General features: G+C 35.7%; 2 protein-coding genes and 1 pseudogene across 2 annotated transcripts; 1 reads left to right on the forward strand and 2 right to left on the reverse strand.

Moving 5' to 3' along the window:
• Nucleotides 1–517: 517 nt before the first annotated feature.
• LOC109435485 (olfactory receptor 8U3) lies at nt 518–1,470 on the forward strand (annotated as a pseudogene).
• A 7,203-nt stretch (nt 1,471–8,673) lies between these two features.
• Nucleotides 8,674–9,612, reverse strand: LOC109435482 (olfactory receptor 5M5). Its single transcript, XM_019713419.2, has one exon. The coding sequence runs from the start codon at nt 9,610–9,612 to the stop codon at nt 8,674–8,676; it is 939 nt and encodes a 312-aa protein (XP_019568978.2).
• A 6,491-nt stretch (nt 9,613–16,103) lies between these two features.
• On the reverse strand, nt 16,104–17,039 carry LOC109435477 (olfactory receptor 5M8). Its single transcript, XM_019713413.2, has one exon. The coding sequence runs from the start codon at nt 17,037–17,039 to the stop codon at nt 16,104–16,106; it is 936 nt and encodes a 311-aa protein (XP_019568972.2).
• Nucleotides 17,040–17,100: the final 61 nt, after the last annotated feature.

The raw sequence follows: 17,100 nt of genomic DNA on the forward strand, positions 1-17,100 counted from the left end.
AATATCCTGCTTACTTTTCCTTTAGTATAATGTATAATAGTTAAAATAGAAGAAAAACTATCTATTCAAAAAGATTTTTAAAATTAGTACATTAAGCTCCACCAAGAAGAAAATAAGCGTTCAGGAAAGAAAAATTTTAATAAATAAGGGTTCAGGAAAACAATTTTTTAATTGTTTTCTTTTTCTTATCCAATAAAATTTAAAATGACCTATCTAAAATATTAAATATATTTACAAACATATAAAGTTTTTTTTGTTTGCTTTTTATCTTTACTATGTACCTTCAATTGAGTTATTTTTTATTGGCTCTCAATTTTTGGCCTCATAAAATGAGATCTAGTGAGAGAAGAGAGTCTGAAATGGGATATATTTTTTTGTTCTGATATTCTACTTCAATGAACGATAATTTCTGAAGCTAAAACACAGTGGAGTTGGCATCTGATGACAATTCCTTCATCCCAATAATTTGTTTCAGTCCCCATCTTGTCTTTTTTCAGCAGTTGAGATATTGGAATAAATGGCTGAAAGGAATAGAACCAGGGAGATGGAATTCATTCTTTTAGGCTTTTCAGTCCATCAAGAGATTGAACCCATTCTCTTTCTGCTCATTTCAGTGGTATACACTCTAACTTTGGTGGGAAACATTGGCATGATTTTATTAATCCAATTGGACGCTCGACTTCACACAACCATGTACTTTTTCCTGAATAATCTGACCTTTATAGACCTTTGTTACTCCTCTTCAGCAGTACCCAAACTCCTGGAGACCCTGCTGACCAAGCATAGGTCCGTATCTTTCTATGTATGTGCAACACAGCTGGGCTTTTTCCTGAACTTCCTGATTTCGGAGATGTTTCTTCTGGCGGTAATAGCTTATGACTGCTATGTGGCCATCTGCAATGCTCTTCTCTACATGGTGCTCATGTCCCCAAAGGAGTGTATGAAACTGGTAATGGGCCTCTATTTATACAGCTTTTCTGTTGCTTTGCTCCACACAGTCGTTACTTTCCAATTGATCTATTGTGGCCCCAATGTCATCAATCCTACTGTGATGATGTCCCTGTAATCGCCCTTGCCTGCTCGGACACCAGGGTCAAAGAGATCTTGATTTTCATCTTTGCTGGATTCAACACGATAAGCTCTTTGACGACAGTCCTAAATTCTTTTTTATACATTGTGGCTGCCATCCTGAGGATACAGTCTATGGAAGGGAGGTGCAAAGCGTTCTCGACGTGTGCCTCTCATCTGACCACTGTGACGATATTCCATGGGACTCTGATCTTCGTGTATCTGCAGCTTAAATCGAACCACTCCCTTGACACAGACAAAATGGCCTCTGTGTTCTACACAATAGTCATTTCTATGCTGAACCCCATGATCTACAGCTTGAAGAACCAAGAGGTAAAAAGTGCCTTGATAAAAGTCATTGAAAAATGTTATGTCTTGCCTCTAACAAATTTTAAAAAGTGACTTGGAACAATACCTGCCTTGAAACAATGCCACAAGCACCTATGTTGTTGTTTTTTAATAATTTTTTGATGAAGTAAATTTATTTTCACCATTCTTCACATGGGTAATATTATTTTGTACATGAGCTCTACTTTTGATACAATCTATAAGATGAAATGTTTAAAGGAGTAGAATTTAGATTTTTAACAAATTGCTACTTATTTAGGTATGTGACTCTGATAGCTTTGACCCGGATATTTCCTATTCAACTGATAATAAGATTTAGCTGTTCCTTTTTAAAGTGTTTCTGTTTCATATACTGGTGAAGGACAGAGAATGGGGCAAGGAAGGTGCTGAGGTAAGTTTCTTGTCCATCCCCCTGTCATTTCATGCACTAGCCTGTTCCTTGACTGCACCCTGCCTGTTAGCCACCATCCCTCACTCTGCCTCTGACCACCACTAGATTTATTACTGATCACTCCCTGCAATTACAGAATTATCATGGATTCTAAATAAATTATAAGACCGTGTTACTATGACCTATGTACTGTGATAGGTGTTAGAATTAATGTAGTGACTCAGGAAATGCGTTTTGTTGATTTGATAATAAAGTTAGGAATCACAAACAATGAACAAAATGAAGTTCATTATCAAATAAACAAAATGAAGTCATGACAATGGTATGTGTCAGAGTTGCTTGTGAACCCCTTCCTACCATAAACTGATTTTCCTTTTTATTCTCTCTGTCTTTCCTGCTTTCATCTCACCGAGAGCTGATGATTCAAAACCAGGCATGCCCAGTAATCAAAATCTGTCCACATTCAAGATATGGCATCTCAGTAAAATACAAAGAAGTTAGGACTTGGAATCTTATGGTCTTGGGTTCCAACCTAAGTTTTACCACTTCTAGCTCAGCGACATTGGGTAATATTTCTGACTTCTATCAAATAGGCTCCTTAAAACCACCTCTTAGTGGTAGAAAAAAGGTGAAAAGTTGCTTTAACATTATTGAGTTCTCAGTAAGGGTACTTAGGAGTATAACGCTCAGGGACTCAAAGCTGCTTCTGTCCTAGAGTTATAGCTCATTAAACAATGTGGGAACATATTGGATTCCTGAGTTCCCTTCAATTGTTTGAATATTATATGACTAAAATTAACCAATAGTATAACAACAGAGACTTTCAGAAGAGACTTACTAAATTTTGTCTTGCTAGAAACACATAGTAGTCTTGGACATTGCAGGAATTATTGAACTCTGGAAAAAAATCAAAGTGGTGAGGTTTAAACCCCATGGGAAGTAGTACCTGACAGGCAGAGTTGCTATATTATATATATATATATTATATATAATATGTATTGTATTACTTATATATTATTATATATATTGTGTATAATATGTATCACATATATATTATTATATATTACATATAACATGTATCACATATATATTATTTATATATTATATATAACATGTATCACATATATTATTTATATATTATATATAACATGTATCACATATATATTATTTACATATTATATATAATATGTATCACATATATATTATTTATATATTATATATAATATGTATCACATATATAATATAATATATTATATATTACAGTATATATAATATATAATATATATATACAGTAACTATATATATGATAGGTGTGTATGTGATTGCGGTGACTTGTCATAAGGTTATGTTGTCTTCTGATTTTTGGTTATTATTATGCTTTTAGAATGATTTTTCCTACATTGGCATATCTCTTTTATTTACTTAACAGATTTTTTGTTTAAATTAGCTCAACCTTGTTTAAATAAATCTGAAAACAAAACTCTATATAATCATTGCAAATGAAAAAGAACTATGCCAATCATCATAAATAGAAAGTAACAACAATTATAAATGTACAAACATTTAAAATAACCAAATGTATGTAATATTTAAAATTATGTATTATATTTTGGGAAATACTAGCAAAAGAAAGTACTGTTTAGGAGTTAATCAGAAGTTCATAATAACCACTTTAACTTAAATCATTCCAAGTTATCTTACTATAGGTTTAATAGTTAAATTTAAATTTTGGATTTATGTGATGATATCAATACTGTCATATTAAACTACGTATTTTTAAAGTTATATTTACATCTGCTTCACCTAACCCCAACACCATTATTAAAGCAGAAATAAAGTGTTCTAAGTGATGGAAATGGTACAAATTCTGGACAGGAAGCACTAAATTATAATTATAACTTTCAAGCTTTTAAATTAATTTCTGTTTTGGCTTGTGGGGGCACCATAGCAGAGAAATGAATCTTGGAAGTTTTGACTGTCATTTGTCAAGGACAAGAACTCAAGAAAGGAAAATATCTTTGTTGTTGTTTTGGTGTTGCTTTTTTTTGTAACTCCAAAGCATAATATTAAATAGCTAAGAGAATAATAGTACAGAGCTTATGCAGTAAACTAAAGAGTTGGGGGGAAACTCGTAATGGCAGAAGAGCCATGTTTCTGACCGCAAGCAGTAAGGACTCAAGATTGGCAATGTGAGTAGGATTTAAAGATTAGTGAATCTAAGGAATTTGGTATCCCTTCCTCTTGGTAGCATACTGGATTCAGGTGAGGTTGCTGCAAAACCACACAGCTACCAAAAATAAGTTCAAAGACATTTGACGAGCTCCCAGAACAGAAAGAGTGATAGCTTACCTTCCAAAGTTTAGCCTGGGAGACTAACAGAGCCTCATAGAAAAACCAGAGTTCCAACTTAGAAACTCTCAAAACAGTATTATATTATTCATTTTATCAGGGTGTCTCAACAAAGTACCACAAACTGGTGGCTTAAAACAACAAAAATTTCTTCTCTCATAGTTCTGGAGTCCAAAAGTCTGAGATCACAAAGTCTGACATCAAAGTATTGGCAAGGCTGTGCTCCCTGTGAAGCCCTAGGGGAGGTCCTCCCTTGCCTCTCCCAGCTTCTAGTGGCCTCAGGCATCCCTTGGCTTGTGACAGCATAACTCCAATCTCTGCCTCTGTCTTCACATGGTCATCTTTTCTTTATGTCTGTCTCCAAATTTCCTTCTTCTTATAAGGACACCAGTCATATTGCATTAAGGGCCCACCCTACTCCAATACGACCTCATCTTAACTACTTATATCTGCAATGACTCTATTTACAAATAATGCCATTCTGTGGTTCTTGGGCTTAGGACTTCAATATATCTTTGGGCGGGCGAGACAACTCAATCCGTAATAAGTAGCAACAGCTAAAGATTTGTGTTGGCTAAAATGTCTGATGGAAGCTCACTTAGTCTATAACTACAAACACGGTGCAGAGAAAATGGCCGAGAATTCCCGAGGCCAAGAAAGAAGCTTGTAAGTATCTGAAAATACTAATGGAGAGTAGTGGGCTAGAAGTTGGGACAAAAGGGGTTCATAACCAACTAATGTGACAATTGGAGACCATGAAAAGGCAAAAGTGATACAAGCTAATACCTAAGATCAGAGAGTTGAGCTTTTACCTCCTGGTTAAGACAGAGGACCAGATATACTTCACTCAATACCAGGTGAATAGGCAAAACATCGGAGGAGATTTAATCATCCTCAAAGCAAAATGTGCCCTAGGAAGTAGCAAGCTGCAGAGGTGAGAGGTCAAGGATTATGTCTCCAGAAAGTACTATTAAAATGCTTTGAGAGAGAATTAAGATACTGGCTAAGTGCTACAATTAGTGAAACCCCCGCATACGTGACTTAATAAGATAGGATTTTATTTATTTTTCAGACAACAGTGTGAGTTACGGATTAGGGTAAGGCAATTAGACCCTCAATATGTGGCTTTCATGTCTAGGGCAACCATTTTAGTGGCAACATTTTTGAGTAGGAAGTAGGAGGAAAAGTCCAGGTCTAGTGTATTTGACCTTGAGGAGATGACCCTTAGGTTTTATACATTACTTTCTACCGACAGCTCATTGCCAAAACTTCAAAATAAGATTACAGACCTGGCTAATCAGGGAAGATGGGAACTGTGGTTAATAGCTGGATGGCCAGTGTTTTATTTCTAAAAGGAAAAATGAAACAGTAGGCATGTCTCTCTATATGGATCACAGAAAATATGGTCATAGACTGTCAGTTTATAATGTCAATCTCTGTGAAAGCAGTTGTTCCTTGAGCAGTCCTACTTTTTTCACTTGACACTAACTCTTTAGAAGCAAATTTGAGTGGTCTAACAACATTAAAAAAAATATTTGAGGGTAAAAGGGATCAAATATATGATGACGGAAAGAGAACTGACTCTGGGTGGTGAACACACAATATGATATATATAGATGATGTAGTACAGAATTGTACACCTGAAATTTATGTAATTTTACTAACAATTGTCACCCCAGTAAATTAAAAAAAAAAAAAAAAAATTCTTGACTTTGGTGTCATCATCTATTAACATTGATATTTACTTATTTATTTATTTATTTCTCCATTTACTGTGTGCCTGGGATAAAATTTTAAATATATATATATATATATATACACACACACATATATATGTATATATATATACATATATGTACATATATATGTGTGTGTGTGTGTGTATATATATATATATATATATATATATATATATATATGGTACCTGCTCTCACGAAGCTTATATTCTAGTGATATATTCTCATTCTGATGAGTCTTCCATATTTAGAACTCTATGACCTCTTAATTATTGCCAACTTTATATACAGTTTTTTGTCCCTTCAAAACCAGGGAACATTTTGGAGCTACCACACTATACTTGACCACAGAAGGCTTTGGGAGACTGAAACTCTACCTCTCTAGACACATGCTGTAATCATTGTTCTGTTGGGAACTTGTATCTTACAATAGTGTGAGTAGAAAGAAAAGAAAATACAGGACATTCTAATACTGAGTTCTACAAATCTAATAGAATGGATGTTTATCTCCCATCAATTCCCAAGCCTAGTGCAGAGAACATGGATAAAGGACATAGATTCCTCTGTTTCTCTGGCAAACACAGCCTGAAAACTTCTAGCTTACTCTTTGTCTCTCCCCTTCCTCCAAATTAGAATATTTTCCAGATGTTTTAATAAACTCAGCTTTCATATTTATTATTTATTTCTGTGTCAGTTTCCTTTCTTAATATGTATGTAATATATAATTGTATAATATTAACTAACATTAATTAAATAGAATTATTAATGATCATAACCTAGAGAGCAAGACTGTTTGGACCATCTAGGTGTCAATAAGTTTTTAATAAATGCTCACAAATGCCAATGACCATATTCAATTTTCTCATAAGCATAACAATTAACATATTAATAAATTATACCTCTACTGGCAAAACTGTTTCAAACCAAAGCCTTATTTATTGAACTGATGGCTAAATTTTATTGGTTAACATAATTTAACAAAACATTGATAATTATTGTGTATGAACTTCTACTGTGTTCACTGCCTTATCTTTTATAAAACATGGCTAGGTGTGAGAGGAAACACCATCAGGTTTGACTAGTACTTAGCATATCAAGTATATCTCTCTGCTACATGTTGTTTCTCTCACTCCATAGTAATTCAGTCTGTGATTCCAAAGAGTTATGTTTCTATATTCAGTATTTGAGGATTGGATAATGTGCTTTATGGACAAGCCACGTAACCTAATTCTAACTCTTTCTTGATTCTTGAGTTTGAACTCATTGACACCAGATAGCTTTACACTTATGGAATATCCTGTCATGGCAATGGTCCCTGAAGACCACAAGTCCTCTCCTCTGACCCAGATGATAATTGTATCTTTGCTTTTATTGCTAAGACATTTTAAGAGATAACATCAACCAATAGAGAAGCTAGGTAGAAAATTATAGTGCATCCCTGTTCTTCATTGATTAAATATTAGCAGTTTTGACCATTCTCTGTCAACCCCAAAAGATTAAGGAATATTATAATTTGCCTGAGATCATGTTAGAATCCCATGTACTAGTCTAGTGAAGGAAATGGTGGAAGGCAGGAATGGGAGTAAGTCTCTTACTTGCATATGACTGAGTCTTACTGCCCATGTTGACATCTAAGCTCAACTAAACCAAAACTTCACGATTTATAAAATAACTTTAGTTAATACTAATAAAAATTATTCATTTGTGATTTTTTTTAAGAAAAGCTCCTTGAATACACACACACACACACACACACACACACACAGAAGTTGGGGAAATTAGATACCATGCACCATCAGCCTACATAAAGGAAACACAATCTTCTATACAATCTTGATTTCTAAAACAGCCAAATGCATTAAGAAAACACACCCATAAAGGCATTTTTATGATGCTGTAAGAAAAGCCTTACTTAGTTGTAATATTGAGCCTCTAGAAAAATGTTTACATGACAAAATATTTTTAAAAGAGATTTCATTCAACAATATTTGTGGAGACTTTATCAGGTATCTAAGATCCTCCCATCATCTGTGAAATAAACTGTTATTAATTTCAAGTGTTGGAAATCACTGGAAGTGGGTTAGTTATGAGTAAGGGGTGAAAGTGAGATATTTTTAAAGGTGGGGTTGAGATTGCTATTCACCAATGGGGTGGAGGTAGAACCCTCATCATTTGGCCTGATATACAGTGTCCTGGAATAAACTTCTCCCATACACTCTTTCAGGGAGATCTGACTAAGTTTGGCCCAAGAGATCTAAGAAAACATGTCGTATAGAACAGTTAGAACATCTGAAGAACATTTGCACATGTGCGCTGGCTTCCAGCAGCCGTTTTGCAGCATAAAGTGACCTTAAGAATGTAAGCCATGTTTAAAATAAAACAAGCTGTAGGGGGTTCAGAAACCAAACCTGGTAAAGCTGACACACAAACCAGAGACTGCTAACCTCCAGACTGCTAACCTCCAGACTTCGGACAGAAAAACAAAACAAAGTGAAAATTCTAATTGGCTTAAGGCACTATTTTTTATTATTTTTATTTTTTATTTTTTTTTTTTGGTAGGAAATGAGACTAGCAGTTATGGGAATGTGAATGAATCACATAAATGTTACCTCCTATTCTTCCCGTTTTCAAACACTGCTTTCAGGCATTTTTACCTAGTCAGCTACCCAACACGGGAAGTTAAAAACGTAGTGTGCAAAACTAACTTAAAAAGAGATGTCTAACCCAATAACATCATATCTTACTATATCTGGGAATGTTTTTAATGACAGTTTAACACTTTCATTTCTGCAATTTTTGTTTCTCTATTGCTCTCCTCAATGCTCCTTTCACATCCTTGTTCCTCAGGCCATAGATCATGGGGTTCAGCATGGGGATCACTGTGGTGTAAAACACGCCCACCATTTTGCCCTGCTCCACAGACTCCTCTGTGGGACGTCTCAAGTGCATGCAGAGGAGGGTCCCATAGAAAACTGAGACCACTGTCAGGTGGGAGCCACATGTGGAAAAAGCTTTTTTTCTGCCTTCTGCAGAACGGCTTCTGAGGATAGCGACAAAGATGGACACGTAGGACGTGAGAATGATCAGGAGGGACTGCACGTTGCTGTAGCCAGCTACTATGTACATCGATAACTCTTTGCTGTACGTGTCAGAGCACGCCAGTTTGATAAGAGGTGGATCAGCACAGTAGAAATGATTAATTTCATTAGCATCACAGAAAGAGAGGTTGTAGGTCCTCAAGGTTTCCATCACACTGAGGAGGAAGCCATAGACATACGGGATAATGACCAGGCGGACACAGACACTCTTGGACATCTTGCTACTGTAGAGCAACGGATTACAGATAGCCACGTAGCGGTCATATGCCATGACGGCCAACATGCAGTGCTCTGTGAGGACCACTGCAATGACGATGTAGCACTGTACTAAACACCCTGCATATGAGATGGTCTTCTTCTCCGATAGGAAATTTTCTAGCATTTTGGGAGTGACATTTGTGGAGAAACATAGATCTAGAACAGACAAACTTAAGAGAAAAAAGTACATGGGAGTGTGAAGTCGAGAATCAATTTTTATCAAAACAATCATGCCCACGTTTCCTATCACAGTGACTATGTAGACCCCAAGGAACAACACAAAGAAAGCAACTTGCAACTCTGGACGGCTTGTCAGGCCCAAGAGAATAAATTCTGTCACTTCAGTGTAGTTTCCTCTGGACATTTCTTTGTCTCGTATGTGAAGCATTGGTTTGACTATCGAAGGAAAGATATAAAAGGATTCTTTTAATCACTGAATATTGTATCAGGTTAAATACTGTAAAAAGATCCAAAAGGCCTTAGTTATGCTATCTCAGTAGCATTTCCATAAGTAGATATGAATGAATATACCATGAAGGAAGTATACGAGTTTTTCAACAAATGAGTTTCATTCCGGTTGTATTTGTAATCACACTGTACAATTAAGTTGAAGTCTAAAGACAAAATTATAAATTTAAATCTCCCTATACTTTGAGAAATTTTTAAAAATCGAGATAACCTATATGTCAGAGAGGAAATTATAACATAAATTGAGAAATGCTTAGAATTCCTGTCTGCATTCTTTCATATGAACACAAGATACATAGAAAGTGAGAAAGGACTTTGAAGGTAACACAGGTGAACTTCATTCTGAACACCAAGAAACTGAATTGCAGAGAGACGAAGTGACTCAGCTGCCAGAACTTCATTTCACATTTCCCAGGTGGGTGATTCACTGATGTATTATACGTCTCACCAAATACAAATTTATAAACAAATGTTCATAAACTAACAATTGCATAAAATGGAGCTTATATTTAAATATTCTTTTTCCACGATTTTGGCATTAGCAAATGTCATTATCAAAGAACTTGTCCGAGGCTGTGTAAAACTTCTCATACCTTCGGAACAGACTCAGGATATTAGTGTAAGTAGCACATTTTTCACCTGACCTAAGAAGATAAATGAAACTAATAGATCTGGTTAATTTGCTGCTTGAAAGTTTAACTATGCAACAACATTTGCTGGGTTCTTATAGTCCATACACGATATTAAAGGACTTTCCAGGTATCATCTTTAATTCCAACAACAACCCTATGAAATAGATACTATATCATTCCATTTTACAGTTCAGGTACACAGATGGTTTCTTGGATATTCTCATTTCAAATCTCATCTTCTTAGCTATTAAATACTATGAGGTCTTTCAATAATTGTACCCATCTTATTAACACTACATTTTATAGTTCAGAAACACCTTAAGTCACTTTATAAAACCTTGTAAGTCATTCATTCATTTGTGCATACATACTAATAACAAGTAATTAATGGGTATCTTTCAAGTTCCAGACATGTTATTGGACGCTAGAAGTAAGATGGTGGGCAAGATAGAGGTTCAGTTAGGTGAGTCATCAGGTTTACAAAATTTAACACTGTGACCCTGGCTTACAACTCAGAAATGGAATAACCAGGAGATGAATCAAATTTTACAGTTCCCCACTTAGTGTCCTTCATCTGTAACATTACTTCCCCAGGAAAGTTCATCAATTCCTCTCACTTGAATGGACTGCTTGGAGAAAGAAAATAACTGTTGCCAAAAGTGTTAAAATTCAATATCTAACATTATTGCCTCCTTATTCTGCACCAGTAATTGTACTATAGGCTACTGGAAAAACAAATATGAATAAAATAGAACTTGAACTAGAGTTGTTTTTGTTTGTTTGTTTGTTTTTGAGGTATAGATAATAAGGACAGACCAGACATTCTAACAAAGATGAGCAATGGAAGATTGAAAAGAAAGACAGGCAGCCAAGGTATCAGTGCCCTGTTAAAAATAAGATGAAATTTTGGCCCAAAGTCTAGGATGCTGCCTAGACACTGTGTGATTCAACGGGCAAGAAGGAAGCTAAGAGTTCCTCTTCTAACTCTCTGCTCATGAGCAACTAACTTCTCCAGTTCAAGATCTAGATGATAGTACTGACTTAGAATCTAAGGAGCTCTGTATTTCTGCTGAGATCTCACTAGCCATAGGCACATGTCATTTTTTAGTGGAAACCGTTGTCACTAACCATATTTTAATCCTAGAATTGTGCGACCGTGGCAAATAGAGACAACTAATATAAAGATATAGCCTGTGGGAGATCTGCCAGACTGCTGCTAAGAATCAAGAAACACTCACAGCAAACATTCAGATACGGTCAGCAACTTTGATGATGACGTATGTGACCTGACCAAACAGAGATGAGAATCCTTCTCTTCAACTAAGTGTTGTAATGTCCTTGACCCAATTTAGTTCTTTGAGTATCATCAGGCTAACTCATATTCAACTATCTTGGTTGAAAAAAAAAATTCGGAAAAACAGAGTCCCTGGAGTATAAAGCATGGCTTGTGAAAAAACAGGTCCTAGGCAGAAACAGAATATTGGAAAAGAACCCAGAATCTTATAAACAAGAACCATAAAGGACTCAGAGATCTTCTAGTCTAAACCCTTTAGCTACATACACTGAAGCTAATTTCTCCATATGTTTAATAGTCACAAGATATAGTCTATTTGAGCAACAGAAAAAATTTAAATCATTAATAAACTACTTAGGCTAAATTTTCAATTTGTCTTTTTCTTATGGAAATTGGTGACAGTAAACACCAAGACATTAAGGAAATGGACAACACAAAAGGAATACTATTTGAAATTAATTTTAGTGAAACATCTTCAGGAGATCTATAGTATGAAATTCTACCAGAATGACTCAAAAACACTGATAATATAAAGAAAAAGACAGAGCTGAGTGAGCACCCTATAGATTTTCTCTCATGAATAATGCATTGTCTGTGCAAATTTCCTGTAAAACTGCTTATTTCAATACATCAATATCTAAAAAGTATGCAATTTGCTGCAGAGAATAAATTACAAGATATTGAAAACTAATATACAAACACATTTCCACTTCCACCTGTGAAAATGTCTTCTTAATGACACAAAAGGTCAAATTTTGGCCAGTGCTGTAGAATTTATGCCCCAGTTATTGACATCAGCATTTATCTCAGGAGATTTCCCAACTGTTTCAAGAAGAAGCAATTAAAAAATGGAATCCCAATGGCGAACATCCTCACAGGGAGAAACATTAGTTAGAAGCACAATACTCTCAAATCACATTTTTGGGGTTTTTTTAAAATCCATATTTTATACTTCACTGATGTTCAAAACAATTGTCCGCTATGAGTATTAGGGCAATACTTTAGACAATAGAAAGGCCAAATATAAAATGTTCTGGGGACACAACTCCTCATGAAACTGAATTCAGGCAATTGTCTTCTTCACTTCAAAATCTCTAACATATTTCCTACATTGTTCATCCTTTAACAAATTCACATAAAATATGTACTACTTAGTGCAAAGATCAAGGCTGGTTAACCTTCAGATTACAAATATGAAAAATATATCTTTACTCTAAAGGATCTTTCACACTGATGGGATACTTAAAATGTATAAGTAAATAATACTTGGTATAAATGATTAATTTCACAACAAAAAATACATGGGATGCAGCAGGTAAAAGAGACTCATAACTACCAATCACAACAGTGCCTGACATAGGTAATAATTAACAAGTATATTTTAAATATATGAATGACTAAACAATATATTTAATTTATTGTTTCCATCATGCCTCCCATGTTGGGAATATTTTCCTAAAAATGAGTCTAAAACTGAACTCAGAGCACACTTGCCTCGAAATGTAATTGAGGAAAAGGTAATTTACAAATAATTTGATATTCACAATAATCCCACTAGATGGGTGCTGCTGACTATATTTTGCAGTTGAATAAACTGATCCTGAGAGGTAACTACTCTAAGCTTACCCAACTAAGAAATAAATAATAAAACTAATACTTAGACTCAGGTCTGAATAACTCCATAACCAACCCTTATCCCATCCATCATTCTGTTTCAATGTGAAGAGATTTTTTTCAGTAGATAAGAAATTGAAGGGAATATTTCAACAGGTGGCATGAATCTTGAGATGGTTGGTTATAAAAAAGCAGCACACAAAGTTGTTATTCACCATATCTAAAGGAACTTACGAATTTCCACCCTAAGTTCACAGCCATGTTTTCTTGGTGAGTTCAGTGGTATAAAGAGCATGAAGAGACTGTATTCTTTTCCGGGACTGAACCTTTCTCGGTCTCGGTAAATGCCTGCTTTATGATGATTCCCACCAAACATTTTCCCAGCCTGAGCAGCAGTAGAGACCCTTCTGTCTCTAAGTTGTTTCCCAAATGTAACCTGTAATTGTGAATGGCTATCAAGGAAGATGCACTGTCGCAAAGATTGCTCAGAACTAGTTCCCTTCAATCTTTTCACTGTGATTCAACATTTACGTTTATGTCTCTATTTAATGAAAATGGACATTTAGTGCATGATCATTCCTGTCTGGTGCCAATAAAATCATCATCTCAAATTCCTAGTCAGAAAGAATTCCCTTCAATGGGTTTGTAGCAGGCTATTTACGATAAAGAGCTTGGATATGATTTCACTAAACCAAAGTAATAAGCTATTGTTTTTCCACAATTACATGTTAGGATGGGATAAGGGAGTATCACAGAGAAAAATCTCTAATTGGCCATAGACAAAGACAGAGGCAGAAGGAGGAAGGAGTGACACATTCTTACTCTTTCAGAAAACATAGCAGGCGATAGCAACTGAAACATGGAGGTGAAAGCAAATTATTGCAGTCTGTTTGCCTTGTCAACTATGGGAATCTGCAGTCCCTTCCAAAACTAACGGAGACACTCTTCTGGCATCAACATGTCCTATTTCTCCTCGCACTTACTAAGTTCCAGCCACAGGGTCTTTCTTTCCACTATTCCAACAGGCCAGGTTACATCCCGGAAATGTTGATTCTCCTGGTCACAGTTCCCCAAGATTTTGTTTATCTTTGGCTTTTTCTGATTATGCAGGCTTCAGTTTAAATGTCTCCTTCTCCAAGAGTCCTTTCCCATCCATGGAAACTGACACATTAGTACGAGCCTCACTTCTGACGCTGCCAAGTCACTGGCTTCCATTTTACCTCGTTATACTTTCTCCACAGGACTTACCAAAGCCTGAAATATTTTATCTGTTTTGGTGCCTTGCTGTCTAACTCCCCATCTCCTAAAATGCAACAAAGGACATCTTCTGTCTTGTTTCTTGCTGCATCTCCATTTTGTAATATGTTGTCCAGTAATCAACATAAGTTGAATGAAGGAACACTTTAAACCAAATAACACCTGTGCAGCAGATGGAGACAGCAACCAGTGCAGACTCCAACGGGAGCACAGAGGGGCCCTAGGGAGAAAGCACGCAAATTATAAAGCATTGATTGGTTTGTCTCTATAAACTGTGCTTTATAGTTCTGTGAAAGGTTGGGGAAAAGTGGGTACAAAAAGAAAAAGGAAACTATGAACTCTATGGAAATCAAATAATTGTGCAAGAAAATTGCATTCATAATATTACTCATAGTGTTAATAATTCCTATTAGTAATGCTCATTGTGTTACTCATAGTATTACTCATATATTACTAATACTATATTCATAGTAATTTTAACAACAAATATCAATTTAAGGAAAAATTCAAATGTGACCATATTATGAAGATGGGAAGGAAAAAGTGGTGGTTCTTGGGTAGAGATGCAGGGATTGGTGGGAGAATTTTCATACTTTATCTTTAATAAAAAGATGCCAATCAATCATGTCCATGATTGAAAAATCAATAACTACACATATAAGCATATAATTTAAAATGAGTTAAGTGCCAAAGGAGATACCAAAAAAGGGGTTATCTATGGGGAGATGGGGCGGGAGAGAAGTGACACAGGAGTTTATATGTTTTGTAATATTAGTTGACATTTAAAACAATATACATGCTCTACATTAATAATTTTAAATAATTATTGTAAGTAATTTTAACTAAACACATGCATATATGTAAAAGCAGAGAAAAGACTAGAAGAACATAAAACAAAATGTCAAATATGATTTTTTTATGGTTGTGGTTTTTAATTTCTATATTATATGCATCCACATGTTTGAATTCTGTATAGTTAATATTTTGTCAGTCAGAAGAGTCTACTTCTTACGATGGAAAAAGCAATTCAACATATTGTACTAGCTTATAAAGCCAAAGGGCATTTTTCATCCATTCTACATTTCTTTTGTGAGTTGGAAGAAGGCTGTATTCCATGTCTCCTCATTCATGAACTGATGCTTACATGATGAATCTTAAATCTTGCTGGTCACCATGGTAAGAAAAAAACAAACACGAAAAAAAACACTAATGGGTTCTCTCACCAACAACCAAATGCTCAGCTGAGAAACAACCCATACAAATTCTAACCTAACTCATTGTCCAGAAATAGCCAACATTTCTACTTAAACCCCAAAGGGAAGAAGCATAATGCTGTCATGTGCACAAAAGGCAAAGAAATGAAAACAACTGATGAACAAAACAAATGACAAGTACAAATGTGTAAACTTTTAAAATGAAACTTTTACTTTTGGGGTTTGGATTTTTTTAAAAATCTTTAAAGCTTTTTTAAAAATGCAATGTTTTCCATTGGTATACCACATTTCTCATGTCACCATCAATTCTGTCCTGTAACTTAGGAAAGAGATCTAGAATACATATGTGTGGGGACTAAAAGAATAGTGACGTATTTTATGGAAATACTTTTTTCCTTAACAGTTCTCTCATTAATGCTTCTTTCACATCTTTATTTCTAAAACTATAAATCAGGGGGTTCAACATGGGAATTATTGTGGTATAAAATACAGCAACCATTTTTCCCTGTTCCACAGAGTCCTTTGAAGGGGGTCTAAGATACATGAAGAAAAGAGTTGAGTAGAATATGGTGACAGCTGTCAGATGACAGCCACAGGTAGAGAAAGCTTTGCGCCTGCCTTCTGCAGAACGAATCCTCAGGATAGACGGGAAAATGTAAGGGTAGGAAATCAGGATGATGAGGAGAGAAAAGGAAAAGTTACATCCAGCCACAACAAACATTGACATTTCTTTGTTGTAGGTGTCAGAACAGGCCAGCTTAATCAATGGTGGGTCCGCACAGTAGAAGTGATTAATTTCATTGGGGCCACAGAAGGCTAGGCTGTAGGTCCACATGGTCTCCATCAGCCCCGTGAGCATGCCATACACGTAAGGCCCCGTGATGAGGGATGTGCACACACTCTTGGACATTTTGCTGCCATAAAGCAGAGGGTTGCAGATGGCCATGTACCGATCAAAGGCCATCACCGCCAGGATGTAGATCTCCACGTGGACCAAGGCAATAAAAAAATAACACTGCACCAAACAAGCAGGATAGGAAATGGTTTTCTTCTCTGATAAGAAATTCTCCAGCATCTTTGGGGTCACATTGGAGGAGAAGCACAGATCCACGAAGGATAAGTGGCTCAGGAAAAAGTACATGGGCGTGTGAAGCCGGGCATTGACCTGGATGAGTACAAGCATGCCCACGTTCCCTGCCACTGTGGTCACGTAAATGGCCAGAAACAGCAAGAAGAGGAGAATCTGCAATTCCAGGTGATTGGTCAATCCTAGCAGGATGAACTCAGTCACTGAAGTGAAGTTTCTTCTCATAATTTCCTTCAATGGGAAATGAGAGCTCTGGATCAGTACAGAATTGTTGTTTAATAGCATA

This window comes from Rhinolophus sinicus, linkage group LG06 (genome assembly GCF_036562045.2).
Source record: "Rhinolophus sinicus isolate RSC01 linkage group LG06, ASM3656204v1, whole genome shotgun sequence".
NCBI lineage: Eukaryota > Metazoa > Chordata > Mammalia > Chiroptera > Rhinolophidae > Rhinolophus > Rhinolophus sinicus.